This window comes from Manacus candei, unplaced genomic scaffold, assembly GCF_025592945.1.
Source record: "Manacus candei isolate 608988 ecotype Guabito, Panama unplaced genomic scaffold, ASM2559294v1 h1tg000165l, whole genome shotgun sequence".
Taxonomy (NCBI): domain Eukaryota; kingdom Metazoa; phylum Chordata; class Aves; order Passeriformes; family Pipridae; genus Manacus; species Manacus candei.
This window is the reverse complement of record NW_026138213.1, coordinates 362,294-385,330: the sequence shown is the minus strand read 5'-3', so window position 1 is coordinate 385,330 and position 23,037 is coordinate 362,294. Positions and strand designations below refer to the sequence as shown.

At 39.0% G+C, this 23,037-nt stretch overlaps 1 protein-coding gene across 2 annotated transcripts in view; it reads left to right on the top strand.

Moving 5' to 3' along the window:
* Positions 1–23,037, top strand: part of HLCS (holocarboxylase synthetase) — a 111,603-nt gene that overhangs the window by 9,010 nt on the left and 79,556 nt on the right. For both annotated transcript variants that reach the window (XM_051773045.1, XM_051773046.1), the window contains exons 3-5: positions 1,156–1,318; positions 3,204–4,102; positions 7,076–7,258. In XM_051773045.1, coding sequence (XP_051629005.1) covers positions 1,156–1,318; positions 3,204–4,102; positions 7,076–7,258 — 1,245 coding nt within the window. The remainder of the gene's footprint in view (positions 1–1,155; positions 1,319–3,203; positions 4,103–7,075; positions 7,259–23,037) is intronic.

Genomic DNA, 23,037 nt, shown 5'->3' with positions numbered 1-23,037 from the left:
TGGGGCTTGGAGCAACCTGGGATAGGGAAAAGTGTCCCTGCCCATGGCAGGGTGTGGAACTGGGTGATCTTCAAGGTCCCTTCCCACCTGAACCATTCCATGATTCCATGACTGAATGGGCTCACCTGGGTTGTACCAGTCAGAGACTGGCTTTGAGAATGACTTGGAAAGGAGACACAACCATTTAGATTGGATGAACTCTCAGTTCCTTCTTTCTTCTTGTTCCCTTGGGAAATACTCCAAAGGCAGAAGTTGGAGCTGGATTCTTTTGAATACTGTGCAAACCACTTCACTGCAATTGGTGAAAAGGTAAATTTAGCTGATAATCACATATTGACAAGTAAAATACCCAAGAGCTCACCCTCATTTTGTGCATTCAAATTAAGTGTTTTTCCTCACTGTCTTTAATCAATGTATTACATCTTCTGTGTGGTGATAAAAAGGTGAACTTCATGGAAGTGTTTTGGAGTTGGCAATGTCAAAGTTCTGGAGTTGCTGTGTGGGAATTGCACTTTGTCTCCCAGTAATTGGAATATATTATGTGGCAAAGGCTAATTTTTTTTAGGTCTTGAAAACAGGTGGTGCTTCATTGTCTCTAGAAACACCTTCACAGAACAACTGGTTTGTGTATCTGAGTGTGTATCCCAGTTGTATAATGTTTATTTCCTGGAGAAAGGGATTTTTACTGTAGACAAGTAGCTTGAACCCTCAGGGTTTAGTTAATACTTCTAATAATCACTGTGTACTTTGATTAAACCCTTGCAGTTCACTTTTGTTCTTTTAATCAGCATTCTCCTTTAGAATTTGTGCTGAAGGAAATAAATACAAATAGAATTTTTTTTCCATAGAATGTGATTAATGCTCTGCTGGAATTTTCTGTGTTACTTGAAACTTTCATAGCCTTGGGCTTGGGGAATGATTTATTTGTACTCCCAATTTGCTATGAATGCTTGGTGTGGATGTTGCTGTTGTTTTCTCCTGTCAGGGCTGAATCTTGTAGCAGGTTTTGCTGCATAAACGACCCTTCCTCAGTAGGTTCTTTGGGTTGTGTTCGAATCTTGTGCAGTTCACCTTGAAAACTCATAATATTGCTGATATTTGGATGTTTTTCTGTAACCTTTTCAAACTGAAAAAGGCTCCTGTGCTTTATTCTAGGTCGTGAAGTGGTCAGACTATTGTTCACCGTTGGCCTATAAACCTGGTGAACCTTTTAAGTTAATTGCTGAAGCAAGTGTAGATAATTTCAGTAGCCTTGGAATAGCATTCTTGGAAGACAGGCTTCAAATGGATAATGGAATGGTGCCACACAAGATTGTTTGTAAGTATTTCATGATGGTTTTTAACAGCAGAACAGGTTTTGTTTCGTGGTTATTTGAGGACTTTGCATATAGTCTTTGTACCTGCTTATAAAAACTTGCATTTTATTTTGGCTCAGTGTTTTCTTGAGGCAGTTGATGACTCTGTAGCTCGACTGTGTTTTCACAGGGTGCTTTGGGTTGGAAGGGACCTAAAGATCATCCCATTCAACCCCCTGGCATGGGCAGGGACACCTTCCACCAGCCCAGGCTGTTCCAAGCCCTGTCCAACCTGGCCTGGGACACTTCCAGGGATCCAGGGGCAGCCACAGCTTCTCTGGCCAACCTGGACCAGGGCCTCACCACCCTCACAGGGAAGAATTGCCTCCATTTTATACTGAATATTATCAAATATAGAGATCCTTGTAAAGCTGAACACCTTCCCTCTATACAGAATGTCTTACAAAAGCAATAACAGAAATAACAGCAAAATGGATCTAAAAATTTTTGGAATAACCCCCCTTTTTTTTGTTTAAAGCCTCATAAGCTACTACCAATAATTAACCTCAGTATGATGAGATCTCCAAGTACCCAAGGTGGTGTTTAACCATTTGCAAATGCGTGATTGTGTGACTGTCACAAAGGTGAAGTTAAAAAATATTGTTTCTGTAAATCTTGGCTGTTACATTAACAAATGTGTCCGAAAAAAAAAACAAACACCCAAAAAACAAACCCAGAAGTTTTGAGGCAGATGTTCTCTTCTTTTGAAATAGAAGTGTATTAAAAGCTAAACGTGGGTTGAGAACAATTTGTTGTATTTTTTTTTTTGCTTGCTTTGCTGGTTTTTTTGGGGTTTTTTTGTTTGTTTTTTTTTTTTTTAATGTAGATCCAGGAGAATGGGGCTGGTGGGGGCTGGTGATGGAATAACATGGAAGCTGGCAGCTGGGAAATTCCCTTGGGATATCAGGCAACCTTGCTTCAAGCTTCTTGCTCCAAAGGGGATATAGTTTCAAGGGACTGCAAGTGTTGTTAAGTGAAGAAAGGGATTGAACTTGCATCTGCTGTATTGTAACAAAACTTTGTTAAGCAAGTTTCTCTTTGAATTAAAAGCACAGTAAGTTTATTTGGTCTTGTATGAGTGGAAAAGGATTCAGTAAATTTTCTCAGACTAAAACTTGAAATATTTTCGTGGCTCAGCAGCTGAAAAAACCTTCCCTTTTGAAGAGTATTTTTGTCTCCTCTTTCGTAATTAGTTTGCTCTGCAAGTTTCATGCTGACAATAATCACCTTTGCTCCTTTTTTCTTACTTGTGTTTGCTATAAATTGTTTATCTTTGCCATTCTGTTGTTTTCAGGGGGAGAAAAGGGAAGGTTTAACAATTCTTCCTATTTGCTTCTTATTTCCTTGGATATAAGCTCCCAGATCTTGCTGGTGGTGGTTCTCTCTCCCTTTCTGCAACCTGAAAGCATTTCAGTTCTTTTTTTCACTCCCTTTGCTTGTGCCAAACCTTTATCTGCAGCCTTCAGCAATGTTCAATATCTCAGTCTTGCCCAACATCATCACTTTATTAGCTTATTTCAAAATAGTTTATTTCAAAACAGTTTGTTTCAAAAGAGCAGCAAGTGATTTTCCACCCTGCTCTCCTTAAAAGATCAGTACTTTTCCCAAGGTGTTTCATTTGCTGCATATTGTCCTTTGAAACAAAGAGCCATTAGACTTGTATTGTAAGTTGAAATTTATTTTCTTTTTAGGGGGACATAGGATTTGGTGTCAAACAAGTGAAATTTATGCTGTTGTAGGTGATTTGTGCTGAAATTCAATGAAATCCTGCTCTGTTAGTAATATTTGTAACAGCTCTTTTCATACCGTTTTTCTAACCCCTGTTTTTGTATCCTTTACCTTTCCCAGCTGTCCATTTACAGGAATCTGCTCTGAAGGAGCTGGCACAGGAGGCACCACCCGTGAAAGAGCAAAGCACACAAATGGATGGAGTAACTCCTGCTGGGACTGCTGTTAAATCAGGACTGGGAGGACAAAGTGAAGAGGAGAACTCCAAGCCAGAGGAGGAAGGTGATCACGAGGATGGGCCCAACAATCTGTCTGGAGAACATCACCACTTGCACCTTTCCAGCTGCCACGAGTGCCTGCAGCTGGAAAACAGCACCATTGAATCAGTTAAATTTGCCTCTGCAGAAAACATTCCAGAGCTTCCTGATGATTCCAGCAGCAAGCTGGAAGAGGAGAAGGATGACTGTCTAGAAAAAGGGATGAAGAGGGTGAACCTCGCTGGGAAGCCCCCCAATGTGTTGATTTACCTTGGCTCTGAAAGGGCCAAAGGGAAATTTGAGCAGGTCAGATCAATCCTTCAGGAATGCCTCGATGCCGAGAGCTACACCATCTACCAGCTGCACCAGGAGCAAGTGCTGAGAGATCCCTGGATTGACAACTCCCTGCTGCTGGTCATTGCCACAGAGGAGCCTATTTCTGAGGGGAACCACAAGCAGTTCATGAAATTTTTGTCTAAAGGCGGGAAGATTCTGGGGCTTTCTTCGTCCTTCGCTTTTGGCGGCGTTCGGATAAAGCGGAAAAACAAGCTGAGGAGGACTGTCCACGAGCTGGTGGTCTCTGAAAAGGACAGCCCTGAAATGAAGCTGGATCTCATGGTCAGTGGCTGTGTTTTCGAGGAAGGAAGGAAGGAAGACACTGGCAAAGTGAAGACGTTGTGTCGGTTAAACAACGCTGAGAAAGACCCGGTTATTGTTCATCTGACTCACGGAGACGCTGGAGGAGAAGCCGTTCTTTGCCAGGTACTGTGCATGTGGAAGGATTAGTTTTCACATTGCTACATGGGAAAAGTTCACTTCTTCCCACTGCATGATCTTGGGGATTCCTGTCAGGGAGAGAAGCGTGAAATGCTTTGGGTTGGGAGGGACTTTAAAGATCATCCAGTTCCAGCCCCAGCCATGGGCAGGGACACCTTCCACTAGCCCAGGTTGCTCCAAGACACATCCAGCCTGGCCTTGGACACTTCCAGGGATCCAGGGGCAGCCACAGCTTCTCTGGGCAACCTGTGCCAGGGCCTCCCCACCCCCTGAGGTGCAGATGGATGTGTTGGTGGAGGTACAAGGGCTCTGAATGCAGAATGGTTTTCTTTTGATCTTAAAGAATGCCACTGCTGTTCCACTTCCCTGTTTTCACCACAGAGCCAGGCAGGTGGACCTGAGTAAAGATCAGAGGGTGGTGGAAGAAAGAGCAGGTTTGCATAGTGAGCAAGAGTCTTACTTATCAATCCATGCAAATATCTCCAAGGTGGCTTCCAAGAAGATGGTGCCAAATTCTTTCCAGCGGTCAGGACAAGGAGCAGTGGCCATCAACTAAAACACAACAAGTTCCACCTCAACATGAGGCTTTCCATGGAGGGTGGCAGAGCACTGGAACAGCTGCCCAGGGAGGGTGTGGAGTCTCCCTCTCTGGAGACATCCTAAACCCCCTGGATGTGTTCCTGTGGCACCTGCTCCAGGTGCCCGTGCCTTGGCAGAGGGTTGGGCTGGGTGATCTCCAGAGGGCCTTTCCCACCCCAGCTATTCTGGGATTCTGTGATCCTCAAGAGCAGAGCTTTCCTTTTCTGCCTGCTGGAGGTTGTGCAGTGACAGAGGCGGGAATTCTGCAGATTTTGGGAGGCAGGAACAGGAAGAGTGAAATTGTAGCAGGCTTGGGGTGAAAGCTCATACTGGCAAAATAAAAAAGAGTCATTCTTACTAAAACATGAACTGTGATGAAGCAGAGAGTGTAAAATAAACCCTGCTGGAAACTTGCTTTTATATTTCCCAAGTCTGTCTTCAGGCTTTAAAGTTTTAAATGTTTAACATTCTGTTACTTATCAAATAGCTCAGAGCACCTGGGGGAGTGAATGAGCCAAAATCTTGCTCATTCCACTTAGAAACAATATCCCAGCAAAGAGATGCCTCTCCAGTGTTAGGGTGTGATCTCTGGTAAAAGAGAAAACCCAACAGCCAAACAAAACCCTCAAAAAAATTAAACAACAGAGAAGTTCAAGTGTTCATAATGGTTTTTGTTAATGTTACTCTCTGTGGATAATGGGTGTGTTAAAGGTAAATGTTGGTCACTGATTATTTAAATATTCACAACTATAAGTTTTGGGTGATGGAAAGGCTGATAAGAAGCACCACCAAGTTTAGAAAATAAGTGCATGCCCTGGAAGTATGAATCTACCAAGCACATTGAGAAAAGCAGAGCAAGATTTATTTACCAGTGTTTAAGTAAATTAAATTAAGGAATATAGTAGAGACACAACTTTATGAAAGTTTGTGTTTTTACCAGTATTTTAGGTAGAGGAGAACTTTCTCAGGAGCCCAGAGCACTCAAATTTCACTGCTCACGGATCAGGTATCAATACTTTTCTAGCAATTATGTAGTTCAGAAACATTCCTGGGCTTTCTTAGAACTGTTTCCATCTCTTATCAGTTTATCAGGTTAAATCTGCTCGGGTTTTGTAAACTGTTAGATGTAGTAGCATGTTTAGAGCTATTTTTTTTTTTTGGAAGGCAGCTTTGCCACCCCTGTGCTGGGTGCTTGGACTAGAAAATCAATTAGAAACTGTTTCTGCAAGCTCCAGGGTAAAACCTGCTCTGCTGCAGCCTTTAAACTGGCCCTTCTGCTGTAGTAAAACTTAATACTGCACAGGTTTTCCCCCCTCAGAGAAAAAGGGCATTACAGCACAGCTTCAAAAATCAGATTAAGAGGATTAGGGTGTCATTTTATAATCCTAAATGACTTCCAGGGTGGATTTGAAAAGCCTTATTGTTTTCTCTTCAGGGGACAGGCAGTGACATCAGCCAGTAAATATTCTGTCACAGAAATGTTCCCCTTGGTTTTATACTCTTCTGGTGTTTGTGTCCTGCCCCCATTTCTGTTTTTTATAGTCATGGAATGGTTTGGGTGGGAAGGGACCTTTAATATCACCCATTTTCACCTCCTGCCATGGGCAGGGACACCTTCCACTAGCCCAGGTTGCTCCAAGCCCCATCCAACCTGGCCTTGGACACTTCCAGGGATCCAGGGACATCCACTGTCATTCATTTCCCTGAATTTCAATAAAGCAGATCATATAGGAAACGTGAAGAACATCATTAAACCGTGCAAAATTGAAGAAATGAACAAAGAACAGCTTGTGATTTTCATTAAATGAATCTGCATGTAGGAGAGTATGAGGTCTTCTAAATATCTTGGAACAATTATTTAAAAAACCAACCAAAAAAATACCTCACAAAAACCATCAAACACAAAAAGAAAGCCAGAACAAAGGAGGTCTATAAAGGATTTCTTTCTCCTGTTTTATTTCATTTCTGCTTTTAAGCATCTGCTGCAGCCCTGAGGAGTGATTCTCTACCAGGTGAGAAAGTCATTTTTTTAGACAGAAGCATTTCTTGATCTGCACTGATTTCACCTTAATTCATGTGACACAGTAAGGACTTCTCTGAGTTCTTCAGATCTTCTGCAACCTCTGGTAAAGCTCTTTCAATTTTAATGTAATTCTTTCTCTGGTACAAGCCAGAATATGACCCATCTTGCTGTTGGTTCTGGCAGACATGAAAAGTAGAAGGATGAACTTCATGAGTAAATACAAGTTTGAACATCTCCTCCAGGAAAATCCAATTTATTAAGAAGGGGTGTTTTGGATAGATTTCACAGAAAATTGTAGTGGGTTGGCAGCTGTGATCTTTGAACTGCAAACTGATTTTTTTTATTCCCTTTGCCAGGCCCACTTGGAGCTGGACAGCAATTCCATGGATGTCCAAACTGAAGAGGATTTTAATTTACTGAAGATGAGCAACACCAAGAGATGTGAAGTTCTCAAGGAGATCCTGGTGTCACTTGGCCTGAGCTGTGAATTGAGTGAACTTCCCACCCTGACACCTCTTTACCTTCTCTCTCCTGATGAGGTAAGTTCTGCTTAGTTCAGTTGCCTGAGATTTACCCTACAAGACAAATTCAGTGTTCTTCTAAATCCACCTCGTGGTATTTTTGTTTGGAGAGGTTAGTGCAGGTATTACAGGTAAGCAAAAAGTTTAATTTCTACTCTGTTTCATTACCTGTTGCTTATAATTCTGAATTTCACCACGGGGGAATTCATTTTTCAGCTATATTTGCTATATTTCTATCTATTGCTGTATTTTTATTTGCTGTATTTCAGTTAAGAACTTTTTAATGCTTCTGCAATATAAAAACACAAGACTTTTTACTGAACTACTGAAAGAACTGATTTAAAAGACAGAATCTGGTTTTCTTTTTAAACCAGGCAGAAAGTTCTGTGTGGTCTGGTGACAAAAATCAAATGCAAGAGGTGGAGAAAAGTCTGGAGTGAATAGAGAAAAGTGTGTGATTACACAACCAAGAGCTTTATTCCTGAGGATAATTGGAATATTTCCTGGAAATTCCCAAGAATTGATCATCTATTTGTGTGGCAGATGTGGCAACAACACTAAAACCCATTTAATCTTTTTTAACTAATATTAAATGTGCACGAGGTTTGTAGTTTATTGAACTCTTCAGTTTTTTATTCTTCTCCTCTTCTTTTTCCTGATCGTTTCTTTCCTATGCCCTTGGAATTTTCAAACGTGCCATGAGTTAAAATTTGGCTAAATTTTTATCCAAACTTGCCATCTAGTGGCACATCCCAGGGTTGCAGGCCATCTAATAAAGGTATTTTAACTATATAGTTCAAGTTCATACCAAAATAAGGGTTTTTTTAAAATTTTATTCACATTTTTCAATGCGAGAATGTGATTTTTATTGTGGATTTTTTTCACATTTTTGGTGGTAACTTTGATTAAAATAAATAAGGGATGTGTAATAGTTTAGCTTTCTCACAAATTATATATTTTTCTCCACACATCATGTTCTCCATAGATCTCCTTGCTTTCCTAGAGAGACAGGAGATACCAGAAAGGTTCCTGAGAGGAGAATAATTTGTGAAAATACTTAATTTTTTTAAAAACAGAGAGAGTCAGCAGTATTGGAAATACTATTTGTATGGAAAGCTTGTCCAGTACAGCTCACTGGTTTGGATATTATATAAATTATACCATATATTATATTATATTATATTATATTGTCTCTAAGACTTGGCAGTTCATGAATGATTCCTCACCCCCAAACTGGATTTTCCACCTGCACCATTATTTTATTTAAAAACTGCTGTTAGACCTCACCTTGTCACATTTTTCTAATTGATTTTACACACTACAAGCCTTTTTTTTGCACATGTGGAAGGAATAAAAATGGATTTTGCTCTGATTTTTTTTTTATTCCATTAAGAAAAAATACTAATTATTGAGGAGGGGTTTTTGTCATTTTTAAATTCTTTGAACTTAAGGTGAGTTTTTTTCTTTTTTGACTTTAAACTTCATTTTACAGCAGAGCTCTGTGTGGTTTCCTTGGTGGTTCTTCCCCTTCCCTGCCCTGTTTCCCCTTTTATCACTTCAGAATTTCCATCAGATCTACGTTGGGAACATCAAATACAACTTTCTCAACTGGATTTTGTGAACAAGAAGCTTCTCCTGTCTTTTCCTCTGCCTAAAATTCCTGGAAAATCTGTGTCTTTTTGCATCACTGTGATGCTTTTATTGATCCCATCCAGTCTGTGATGCTGATTGATAAAAATCTGATTATTAAGAGTTTCAGATCTTCCTGTCTTGATGTCTTGGGTGGTGCCTTTTACAATATAATTTTTAGCTGCTTCTGAGGGGTGAATTGGAATTTTTTTTGTTCTTTTTCTCCTTAGGATGCACATTTTGCAGTTTTAATTTCCAGTTTCTAGGGTTATTTTGCTAGATATAGCAAAAACTATTATTAATTTCCAGTTTATATGGTTTCATTCCCAGTTTATAGGTTAAAATCCCAGTCCTACTACGTGGATTAAAAAAAGCCAACCAAATTTGGACAGCACTGGTATTATTATTATTATTATTATTATTATTATTTTTATTTTTATTTTTATTATTATTATTATTATTATTATTATTATTATTATTATTATTATTATTATTATTATTATAGCTTTGAAGTCAAATAAAATTATCTGAGTAAGGGATGGTCATGTCCATCTTTAGGAGGTTTAGATCTTACCATGTAGAATTATGACACAACAGAGGCAGTGTTTGAATCAATATAAAGCAATATATAATATATAATTATATATATATAATATAAGAAAGGCAGTATATATAATATATATCTTACACATTTGGATATGTATATGATTTAATATATATAAAGCAATATAAAGCAATATAAAGCAATAGATAATATATAAGTATATATTATATAAGAAAGGCAGTATATATAATATAAATCTTATGTATTTCGATATATATATATAAAATTTAATATATATAATATATAATTTATTTAGCTCCAAATATATAATTATATATTATAAAATTTTATATATATATATATATATATATCATATAAGAAAAGCAGGTCTCCAGGTGGTGGAAAGTTGAGTTAAATCTGCATAACTTGATGTTAAATGTAATTTTAGAGGCAAGTATTGATATGGAAACAAGCTCCTTTTTCTTTTCTTCTTCCCTTGCTCTGGTGCAAAGCAGTTGAGCAATTATTAATTTCCAGTTTATAGGTTTTCATTTCCAGTTTATGGGTTAAAATCCCAGTCCTGCTGTGTGGATTAAAAAAAACCCAACCAAATAAGGGCAGAATAATAATAAAAATAAAAGAATATTATTATTATTATTATTATTATTATTCAACTAAAGTTATATGAATAAGGGATGGTCATGTCCATCTCTGAGAGATTTAGATCTTACCATACACAACAACAGAGGCAGTGTTTGAATCAATATAAAGCAATATATATATATATATATAAAAATATAATATAGTTATATATATAAAATATAAGAAAGGCAGGTGTATATAATATGTATCATATATTTGTATATATATAGTTATATATAATTATATATATATGATATATATCATATATTATAATAAAATATATATAATGAAATATATTATATATATAATTATATATATACAAATATAGAATTACACACTATATAATTATGTATATGTTATGTAAGAAAGGCAGGTTACTTGCTGGTTAAAATTTTAATTAAATCTGCACCACTTGCTGTTAAATGTAATTTTAGAGGTGAGTACTGATATGGAAACACAGCTCCTTTTTCTTTTCTTCTTCCCTTGCTCTGGTGTAAAGCAGTTGAGCAGATTTTAGACTTGCCCAGTGCTGTGGAAAGGAAATTCTGTGTCACTGTGGTGGAGGCTGAACCCGAGTGTTGAAACCCAAAGGGGATCCCAAATCCTGTTGTCTGGCATCCATATGTTCAGTGGCAGCTTCAACCATAAGACATCTGATTTTTAATGCAGCTTTGCCTTTTAAACACTCCAATATTTGCTTCCTTTGGCCACCTTAAAGGATAATTTTTCAGACATAAACGCCAGGATTGGGTTTTATTGCCCTGAGTTTCAGCAGAACATCTTCTAGGTTTCAAAACCAGGATTTGCCTCCCTGAAGAACGGGAGGGGTTTGGCACAATTGTGATTATTTCCACACATTTTGCTCGTCTGAAGCATCTTAAAACTTGACTGTGAACTCCTGAGGCTCCAAATTCACTGTTTTTTTGAGTAACTCAGTAGCTGCAGCACAATCAGAGTTCAGTGGGAGCAGATTTACTTGTCTTGAGCTGCAGTTTTGATTCTGTTCTTAAATTCCAAGTCCATTGTGTCAGCCAAGAGAGTCCAAAGTTACTTTATCCTGCATAAATCTTCCTTTGAGGATGGGAAATCTGAACTCTCAACCAACACTGCAATGGGACCCCATTTCAGGGTGCATTTGGAGACAATTGTTTCTGAAATATTTCCATTCATGTGTATTGTATTGGAATATATAATATTCCAATATACAATAATACAATATACAATATTCCAATATATATAAATACTGTATTGGAATATTTCTATTCATGTGTATATTGTAGAACTTGAGATTCAACTTGGGAAACTTTAAAATTTTTTTTAAAAAATTCCCCAATTTAAGGGATAGGTACATCAAAACTCCAAAGTCTTCTTTTTATTACTGTATAAGGTTTTTTTTTTTTGTGTACAAGTGAACCAAAAATGTAGAATCTAAAAAAAAACAAATAGGAGATTTGTTTGTTTTCTCTTATACCATCCTCAAAGCACAAGCATCATCCCTACCTTTTTTAGCCAGTAGGACAAAAAGCAAGAGCCCTTTGGAATATTTACTCCAGAAAGGAGATTTGCCCTTTGCTCTGGCTCAGAAGGAACTTAAGAGCTGAGAAAAACCTTGAATGAAAAATAGACCCTGTGAGAGACCTGAATAAATCACTGATAAATAGTTTGTGTCTAACATTTTTTTTTTTTTTTTTTTACTTTTGTTAATGTATTCTATTTATTATTTGAAATGAACAGTGCCAGAAATCTTTATCTGTGCTGGAAAGCTTTTCCCAGTTTGTCTCATAGCTAGGTATGAAAATTATGGCAAAGTTGCTTCACAGGGAGGAAAAAAAAGTAGATACAGCAGTGAAGGTGCATCTGTACCAGTAAAAAGGGGTATTTGCTGAAGCACCTTGTTGTTTTTGGGAAGTGGGTTTAATGTGTGACACGTGAAGAGCTCTTTTTGGGTTAAAAGCTGTGTTTCTACCAAGCTGGTTGGGCATTTGGGAAGCCACTGCCACAGGTAGGATGATGCTTCTCTTAAGTGGCTTTCTGTAGAATTTACCTTTCCCTTAAGCCAAGGATTGATGACTATCAATTTAAAATATATGTGATTTAACTCCAGGGATTTAGGGGTTTTTCCTTGATAAATCCCAAGTTATTTGTTGGCTTGCAAGGCTTTGAGCTGCCTGTGTTTGAGCAGCAAGGGTGGGTTTGCCTTGGCTTGTTTTGTGTTCTTCTCCCTCCCCTCCTCAACTTGACTTTTGTTTCTTTATAACAAAAATTTGCAAACCTAGAAGAGTCAAAGAAATCAGAAATCAGAAACTAAACTGATTTAAATGTTGCCATTCATGGAAAAGCTCTTTGTATCAAGGTCTGGATTCTAATAATTCTAATTATTCTAATAATAGCCCCTGCTGTTTGCTGGTGTTCTTTGTGGTTCTGAAAGGAATTGTTCTCTGGGGGGATGGTTTTTTGACAAGTCTGTAGCCCCTAAAATAATGAAATTATGGAGGGATTGTCTCCTAATTTAACAGTTCAGAGCTCTCTTGGCCTGGTTCTTGTATCTCAGTGATATTTCCTCTTGTACCTCAGTGAACAGTTTTGTGGCACTTGTCATACAGCCACCTATTGACAGAGGTGGGATAAATGCTGAATATTTTAGCTCATCTTCCTTCTTTCTCTCCAGTCTTCTGTTACTCTGCACACCTTTATTAGTGTTGTTTCCTGATAGAACTGCTGGTTCTTCAGTAAAATTTGTAGACTTTGGGGTTCCAACAACTTTGTAGAGGTAAAAGCTTAAGAGAAGCTGAGTTTGTACAGGAAATTTTTTGATGCAGAGTCCAGATCAGGATGCTTTTCACAGGTAGTTCTGTGCCAAGGCAGCCTGTCAGTATTCCCTGGCAATAAAGAATCAGAATCACAGGATCATGGAATCATCAAGGTTGGAAGAGACCTTCAAGATGATCCAGTGCCACCCTCACCCAGCACCACCACAATCACCCCCAATCCATGTTCCCAAGGGCCACATCCAGACACCTCTGGGACACTCCCAGACACAGGGACTCCACCAACTCCCTGGGACACTTATTCCAAGGCCTGACCACTCTGACAGGGAAAAATTGTTTCTAATCTCTCATCTGGACCTCCCTTGGCACAATTTAAGGCCATTCCCTCTCCTCCTTTCCCTTGGGACATGGCAACAGAGCCCTACCCCCCTCCCTGCCCCCTCTTGTCAGGGAGTTGGGGAGAGCAATGAGGTCCCCCCTGAGCCTCCTCTTCTCCAGATAAACCCCCCCAGCTCCCTCAACTGCTCCTCACAGAACATGTTCTCCAGCCCCTTCCCCAGCTCTATTGTCCTTCTCTGGACGTGCTCCAGCACCAAAAAGTCCTTTTTTAAATTATCCTTTTCTTGACTCTCTTCAGATACCAAGAGTTTTCTTGGGTCGGTGAGGGTCATTAAATTGACACCTTGCCTTGAAAAATTGGTTTGTTTCTGAAAAAAACTTCTGCCTGTGCTGCTGAGAAGCATTTAACTGGTCTAGTTGAGAAGGGAGAGAGAGAGAAGAGAAGATGTGGGAGATCACAGAATCACAGGATGGTTTGGGTTGGAAGGGACTTGAAAGATCATCCAGTTCCACCCCCTGCCATGGGCAGGGACATCTTCCTCTATCCCAGGTTGCTTCAAACCCCATCCAGCGTGGCCTTGGACACTTCCAGGGATCCAGGGGCAGCCACAGCTTCTCTGGGCACCCTTTGTGGCATTATATTAAAATCACCGGGCATCTCTGTTGCTCCCAAAATCTGGATGCAGCCGTGGCTTTTCCCGCAGCTCCTTTGGTGAGTGGAAGGTGTTTGCCACCAGGGGACACTTCTGAGCTGGATTTCAAGAGAAAAACTGAGGAAGGGATGGAAAACATTTTATGCATAGTGTGTTGTATATAGATTTGCATTAAAATATCTTTGCATGTTTGCAGCAACTGCCCTGTCTAATATTTCCCTCAATTTTAAAATGGCCTTTGAAATTCCACAGGAATCGATGGCATGTAGTGTCAGGATACAGTAAAACATTTCCAGTTAAGAAATCTTGATCAGAGATGAAGGGACCTCCAAATGTGGAACCAAGTAATTCCAGGTGGTTGCTAAAGATACCTTTTGCTTTTTTTTCTTGTTTATGTTCAGGGAATATTAACCATTTATTTGGGGGAGGGGGAAAGAGAAATCTGGCAAATATTCGCTTTATTTTACATTGCTCTGCTTAAAACTGTGTTTCCCTTCTTTCATAATAGCAGCAAATGTGCTGTTTCTGTTAAACAACCATAAAGCACATTTGTAGGCACATAATAATGAATAGCATTCTTAGGTTGCATTATGGTTTGTAAACAACTTTTTGGCCGTGTATTGATTCAATAAATGTTTCTGAGGATCATTTGGAAAATGCAGGAAGCTTTGAGGACTGAAAGAAAATATCTTGTTTATAGCAATCTCCATAAAAAGGGTCTTTATGCTGCTGTGAGAACTAAAAGTTAATGCCTTTTGTACCGAGTAGCATTTAATCTTGGTGCAGAGCTGCCTCTGATATGAAATTATTATGTGCTGGCCTCTGCCCAAAGTGCCACTCATGGAATTGGATTCTCTCATGTTTCAAGGCTGGCTTCGAGTCAGCGTGCATGATACTTCACAACCACTTTCTTCACTAGGCATGTTCCTCCTGTGCTGCAGAGAATGGAAAATTTTATTATCCCTCCAGAATGGCTTATGTAATGTATATTTAAAACGTTTGTGATCTCGGCGTTCGCGTCTTCTGCTGACTTCTCGCTCTCGAAATGACAGAGAACGAACATCAGGGCTGAGTATTTCTGGAGTGTGGGTTACTCAGCACAGCGTTGCTGGCCAGAGTGTGAGGCTGAGTTTTCTTAGTTTCAGTTTATCTTGGAGTTTGCAGTCGGAATCTCAATGTTAAAAAGTGGCAGAGTAACCCAAACTCCCCCTTGGCTCCGTGTCGCGCTCTGCCCCCGTGTGAAGGCCGTGATTGAGGTGGGTTTTGTTTCAGGGCTCCAGAGTTGTGACTGCTGAACCCTTTGGGCTCAGGGCTCCGTGGAGCAGATGGGTGATTTTAGGGAGCAGGAATCCCTGAGCTGTGACAGGCGCTCCGGCCGTCCCGCGGCCGTTTGGCTCCGGCCCCTTCGCGATGACCTCACCGGCAAAGATCTGACAAAAGTGGAGGATTTCCAAGCAGAAAAAAAAAAAAAACAAAAAACCCTCGAGGTTCCCTGACTGTCGGTGGGGCCTGCAGCTAATTTATGGAAGTGAGACTGGGAGAATGAGAGCAGGCTTGGCATCAGCTGGAGCCCTGCGAGATGCTATCGGGTTACCATTGCTCAGAAATGACGAGACGTTTCCACAATGGGAAATTGTTATGATGGTTTGTCTAACAATTTCATTAGGGCTTCTTTTTGTAGCCTTGCTTGTAGGCAAATGGTGGCCAGATGACTTGATTATCTGTATTTTAATTAAAGGGAAAAGTTGAATAAAAATATGTAACCGAAGAGGAAATAGAAGCGTCTTCTTATATTGCTCTTCAAAAACGATAAAACTGCTTTTGAAAAATGCATTTACAACACTGAGGGCTTCTAAATATGTATTTTTTAACTTTTGACAGTTCAGGGATGCAGTTCTGTTATCAGAAAAAACAACACAAAGCTCCTTATTTAAGTTAATCAAGCTGCATTTATTCTGGAAAATTAAGACAGGAGTTTTTATTGATTTAAAAGACATGGTGTTCTCAGAGTTTGTCACTGAAGAAGATAAAGATTTTAAAAAAAAAATTGTCAGGTATGATTTGTATCAGCAGTTGATGGGGAAGGGACTGACTGAGAGATTCTGGTGTGTTTATCATTTGACAGTTCATTTTAAGAAATGATTTCTGACAAGTTGAAGAAATCAGGAAATTCCAGGTGCAGAGGGAATGGAATCTGGCATGTGACTATCTGGCTGACATTGTGCAGTTCTTATAGTGAAAAGCTGATTAAAGAACAGCTGTTAGCTTAAATCAGAAAGTTTGTTGTAGTTTCTACTGCAACTTTTCTGTGAGAGCCCTTTTTCTTTGGGTTGCAGTCGGTGTTCACAACGAGCAGAGCATGTTCCAGTTTAATAAATCACTGTGCTCACTTGGCACTTGTGCTGGTGACATTAATGACAAAGGATTTACATGAATATCCAGGCAAGGTTTTTCTCAGAATCAAAAAAAAAAAAAAAAAGAAATCACAATACATCTTGTTCTGTCTGTTTTCATGATATGTGTGTTTTTCTCCTGCCATTGAAAGTAAAACTCCATCAGGGCAACCTGTGTTCTTAGTTAGATTCTACTGAGCTGTTCTTCACAGGATGACATGATTTAATTTTAAGAATTTCAGCTGATTTTCTCTCTGCCAGCATTTCCTACTGCAGACACTAGAGGATCCACAGCAGGGATGAAGTTTGGTACTACATCTCTATACTTACATAATTCTAGACACACATTTGTGTAAGTCTGTGTATATGTGTGTTAATATGTAATTTTACTGTATTAGCCACACTGGCAACCTCAAGTTTCAGAAATTATCTTCTTTCTTTACCCCTTCCTTAACAAATGCACAAGGTAATAGAAATTATGCAAGTGCCCCAGGCCTGGAGGACACGACTGGCCCTGGAGAAGAACCCCAGCCCTGAGAAAATTTGGGATGAGAGTTATCCATGGAGTGTGTAAATCAGAGCATGCTCCTTGACTGATGGGGATAAGAACTTTTTTCTTTTTTTGGAGGGGGAGAGAGGAAAAATGCAGGAGGAAGAGCTGGTGGATCTGGTCTGATAGCAGATGAAAAAGCAGACAGAGACTGTGTGGGAGGAGGAGAGAGGGGAGTGGGGCAACAGCTGAAGAGGCAGAGGTAAGGAGCAAGGCTTGAACATAGAGAAAACAACTTGATTTTGCTGCATTTTCTAGCATTCCCTACAGCTTCTGGTTGTTATGATACATATCTAGTAATTTTAGCTGTAAAATCTGTGCTGCTTTGGGCTGCCTGTTTCACTAGGATGTAAGATATGAGAAAACACTGGATTTTTACAGCTTGTTTTATTGAGAATCATTTTCCTTATCTAGTGTGTATTGTTTCTCAAGTATGTCCTAAATTGGGCTGTTGAACTTCTTTAAGAAATGTTTTAAGAACTACTTCAGAGAACATTTCAGAATATACTTTTTAATCTGTAAAAACAAATCAATATATAATTAAAACAATTGTTAAAGCCAAGCTTTAGCAGGCTCAGTATTAAGGAAATTAGTACAGTCTGTCCCTACTTGTTTTAACATGGGTAAGAATCTCTACTGCAGTTTAAGAGCAGAATTATAATAAATTCATTTATTTTTTGCACATGTTGAGAACTAAACTTTTAAGTTTAGAGCATATAATAACCAGAGTCTTTAAAAGTGGGTCCCTGCACTGAGTCTCAAAATATTCATTCAGCAAACAACCCACATCTACATTTTTAACCAGCTTTTTACCCTTCAATGTAGACTTACTATAAAGTGAATTCCATGTCTGAACAACTTCAGAGAGAGAACCTAAATAAAGATAAAACCATTTTCATTTGCTAAGGGAAGGGAGATTATGGATAGAAAGTTTATTACTGAACAGTTTACTTATTGCTCCTTTTTTTTTTTTGTCATATAGTTTTTTGATGTTACAGTTGCAACAAAGGAATTACTCATGATTTCTTTGTAACTTACCATTCAACTGATGAAGGCAGGTCATAAGTGGAAAAATTTATATAATTCTCATAAAAATTATTTGAAAGGAAGAGCAACATTCAGAACTGGAGAAAGTGTATCACCCTGTGCTTTAAAGAACTGTGCCTGGATTCTTTCTGCCTGTTTTATAAAACCAAGTTTTAGGAACTGAAGGATCCTCAGAGTTATATAAGCTGGAGAGAACTGTTTTGTGGGAACACGTCTCGGCATTTCCATGGAGCCAAAATGGATGCAAATGAATTCCAGGAGGTTTTTCTGAGATTCTTTTGCGAGATAAGGAAAAATAATTGTGTTCCGATGCACGATTGTCAAGATTTGACTAAGAAATCACATATGGCATGTTTTGACTTTAGAACTCCTTACATGAAGCAAGCAATTACCCATGCATTTTTCTGGGCTGGAAGACATGCTTTGCTTCTTTCCAATATGGAATTGTTGGTGTTACGACCAGTGCATGTACCACAACTACTTGACAGGAGCAGCAGCTGCAGAGAGAACTTTTATCTAGTTAGATTCCCATTTTTTTTTGTGTTTTACATGTTGGTATCCTAGTACAATGCACTGGGTGATGGAAAAGAAAATACAGTAACTGAAAGCAAGTTCTTACTCTTATTTTTCTGCTCCCTGTACAGAGAGAGGAGCACTTTCCCAAAGTTACCATGAGCAGTATGAGCTGCAAATTATTATGAATATTTGAATTGCTTATTTGAGTTCCCGAGGTTTTGTTACAGATCCCTGAAAACAATTTAAAGCTGAACTTCCTGGTTTTAGAATCCTTCTGTCACTGTTTTAAACGAGCCTTTGCGAGTTGGTATCGGGGACATTTTGCAATCATGGGAAGCTTTTCCTTCTGCCTCTTTCAGCCACAGGTAACATCTGGGAAGGAAAAAAGGTTGGATTTGCTGTTTCAGTCCAATGGTGTGTATGAATAGACAGAAAGGATAAGGATGTGCTTTTTTTATCTCTGCAGCAGTTTTCTTTTGGAGGTGGAAGGGAACTTCTACTCTAAATATTTCCAAGCTTTTCTCTGTTCTACATGATCCATTTTTTCTAAATAGCAGTCCAGGAATAGCAGATTAGACATTTTTGAACTACAGTAAACCTTAATATAATTATTGCCACCCTTATTGCTCCACACAAAACAATTTCTCTATCTGTTCAAGATGTTTCTTCCTCTTAGAAGTACTTGATAATTTCCTGGTAAAATGTTATTGTCACAGCCACTGTCAAATTCCTGATTTTTTTTTCACTAGTTTGACAAAGGGAAAGCACATATCAGACTTTAAATTCAAAATTAATTAATAAAATCAAAATTGAGTACTTTGCTCTCAGTTTTCTATTTCCCCAACTATTGTTTTCAAGAAACAGACCCAAATTGTTCTTATTTAACCAAGGATAAATGAATCACTCACTAGATGTCACAGATTGATACGTATTTTATCTGTTTTTGTAGTTTGTGTGGAACTATTCTGGAAATGCATTTTAAACTCTTTTTTTTTTTTTTTTTTTTTCATTTTAGTACTGATAGAAATAATCCCTGACACTTTTTCCCTCAAGATAATTTGTTTTTAAAAGTTAACCCTTTGGTTTGGGGCTGTTAATTAAGGGCCGTCAGCGAAGGTGTTTCATATTTAATCAGTTAAAAGTTCATCTTTGGAGTGGCTGGGTGGTAGGGCTGAAAATTTCGAACCTGTTGTAACACTAAAAAGAAAAATAGCCAAGGTCTGGTCAAGAGAGTCTTAAAAAAATGAGGGCTAAGATGACAACTATTCAGACTAGACTTCTTAAGAATCTGGCCAGAATGAAGCTTTGAAAGCTTTTATTTCCTTGCCTGGATTAATACTAAATTTTAGTGGGAAAAGTCACCTTTTTTCAGGTGTTTTTATTCACTTGGGTCTTTAAAAAAAACGCAAAAAACCAAGTTTCTGGGCATTGTGGTTAGATTTTGTTAAATGAGCGTTGTCTCGTTCTCCGTGAAGCGTCGCCATTTGTACGAACTTGGTGTTTGAAAGCAGGAGAGCACAAATGTCTCTGAGGACAGAAACAGGTGGTTGTCCTCAGGAACGAGTCAGGAGAATCCAAAGTCTTTGGGAATGAAGAATGTGCCATTGTCAGAAATGCCCCTGTTGGAGCCTGGTGACCAATTCTCAGGCGCTGCCTCGGCCTCGGGTCGCGTTCGTTTGCGTCTTTGGGCGCCCTCTTTCCCAAAGTCACTCCAAAATCCCTGAATTTTAGGCATGAGCTTTGACTTCTGCTGTGCTTTCTGCAGCACTGGTACTCAAACGTGGTCTTGAGGAGCAGAAACTCGTGGTGTTTGTGACTTGAGTAAAGCCCCGGCGTCAAACCCCGGCGAGGGTTCGTCTCGATAAAGTTCCGCCTTATTCCTGTGAGGGTGGAACATGTTCTATATCCACCCTAAAAGGATGTAAATTAAATTAATTAATAATTTCTTCATGAACATAAATTAATAAATTAAATTTGGGGTATTTTTTCCCCCCCTTTCTCCCTGACAGTTGGACAAATGCTTTTGGGAGCTCCTTCTTGGAGCTGCCTGTGCCTCAGGGCCCTTAGAACTACCTAAGGTGTGGTGTAGCATTGGCTCATCATCCTCTTGGGTTTTTCCCCCCCCCAAGGAAAAACTTTTTCCTCTTTTGCTCTGAACGATTTTTTTTCCATCCCAGCAGAAAAAAAGTAAGTGTTAAATCTGAGAAGACTGAAAAAGGGAGAGGAGAATTGCAACGGGTTAAAAACCATGCGGCTGGGATAACTGTAGGTGTGGTTTGTATCACCCCCGTGGGTTTTAATACTATTCCCTATGTTTTGTAAGAAATATTTATTAATTTTCTGATAAACTGAGTATTATTGAAGCTTCTTTCAGAGTTCTCTGTGTGATATCTAAGTTTTACTCTGCTGTGTAGGAAGTATTTTTGAAGCACGAAGCTTGACTTTTCTGATACTCTGCTAAATAAAAAGCAGTGATTTACTTTTTGGTTTTTTTACTTTTTTTTTTTAGACTATCCCATGCTGTCAGGTTAATTTTTTTTTAGGACCCTTGGTTAGCAAGGAGGTCTTAAGTGAAAGTTAGTAGGTGTTTAGCTTAATACTGGTTTTTGTCTTTGTAGTGGGTGTACTATAAATAACACACCAAGTATGTTCTTGCCATTATAGTGTATAAAATGAGTGTTCTCAAGAAATCCTGCCTTTCTAAGATGTTCCTTTCGGCATCTTTTTGTAATTTATAAACTATTATGTCAACCTGAGTGTGTTTTAGCAAAGGATTATAAAATTTATGGTACATGTTGAACATCAGCTGTGCAGCTTTGGGGACAGGGCTGTGTTGTAATCCCCGAGTCGTGGGACATGTGAAAACGTGTTGTGGTTTCACCTTAATATTTCACAGACGTTTCTTTAGCTCAGAAAACCCCTCCAGTTGTGACAGAGTTGGGAGTTCTTTCTCAGAAGAGGCAAAAAACGAGGTACAGCTGAAAGCTTGGAGTTTAAAGCGTGTTTTGCAGCGCTGAGAGGAGAATCTTTGGCTCCTGTTCTGCTGTTTCATATTCATGAACACTAAATTCATTCACATTTGATGTGTATGACCCTGTTGAGAGGCAAAACAAACCTGATGGAAAACCTTCAGCTAAGAATTGTGTATTATCAGTGCTAAGAAAAAATATTTTTCTTAGGTTTTATTTACTTAACTCATTCTGCTACTAATTCCAAGATTTTCAACAAACAATTTTATTCTCAGTTGAGGGTGAAAAAAAAAAGTTTGGGACCAAATAAAAATACTATTATGTGATAGCTGTTATACAGAGCCAACTTTACCAACTGAATATATTGCATCTAATTTATTGCCCTATTAGCTGAGAACAAAATTCTTCTGTATTTTTTTCCTAGTCAATACAGAATACTTTTGAGAGTAATTTAATATATGTGTGTACAGCATTTAGGGTTAGATTTATATCTTAATTTATTCTTTCAAACATGACTTTGATTATATAATTTTTTTTTAAAAAAACCCACTTTAATATGCATAATGCCCAGATTTTAGTGCAGAAGTGGAATGTCTTTTCCTTTCTGCCTGGTTTCTCCAGGCTTAATTTTAGCCCAGTTGCACAATTTGCTGTGCACTTTCCTTCAAAAAAAACAACAACAGTTTCGTTACAAAGTAGGTGTCACGAAGAATTAAAGGCTTGAACTGTAATTTATCACACCTTTTTCTGGTAGGATAAATCAACACCTCCCAGCCCCTCTGATTTATCAGCCTTTTGGAGAAGTGTTACGTCGTGATGTTATGTCAAAGGTGGACCTTGTTCTTCTTGATCCTTTACCCTCCCAGTCAGATTTATAGTCCGGGGCAGCAAACGTGCCCCAATTACTGGGCTGGTGTGGGACCAGTTCACCTCTCATAGGTGCTCATGTGCTGTTTAATTCCTGAGATTGAAAGCTGCAGACTGTGGTAAATGAGATTTCGTCCTGTGATTTTTAGTGTCCTTTGCTTCAACCTAAAAACTTTATTAGGGATTTACTGACTCGGAGCCTAAACCTGCTTTTTCGACTCGTGTGACACGTCGAGGGTGCATTTGTGATGTAGGTGAATATGGATCTAACTTAGAGTTAATAAAATATTTAAGAACATTTTAACGTAACTCTTCGGAGGTTTTGGGGTTTTTTTAACCATAAAACACGGGCTGAGTTTTAAAGAACTTTCTGTTTTTCTTAGAAACCTCGAGCAGGTCTCAAAAATCAGCGCCAGCCACGAGGAATTAGTGCAACGTTATAAAATGCTGCTTCATCAAATTAGGGAGTTTTTTGTTTAAGTAGAACCCCTGGCCTTTTGGGATGGAACATGGTTCCCTTTCCTATGTCATGGGGTTTTTTTTCCACAGCCATGGACGGCCCCGGGTTTTTTTCACAGATACGCTTTCAGCTCTGGATGACGTTTAGCCTTTGACCCAGGCACTTTCTTACAATAAACAGTTTGTTGATGAGAGCAGCTGCTGGGAAGATTGCTTCCAGACTGTTCTGCTGCAGCTGAGGAAGGGAAGGGAAGGAAAATCCGGGATGCACCTTACGGCGTCCTCCTCGTTCCTCCGCTCGGCTCCGCTTCGCGTTGAGCGCCGAGCACGGGGGCCATCGGCACCTACTCCTGCCCTCCTTGTGCCTCCTGGAAACCCAGTTCCCCAGTGGAACACTCTGCTAGAGCCCAGAGAGATACAG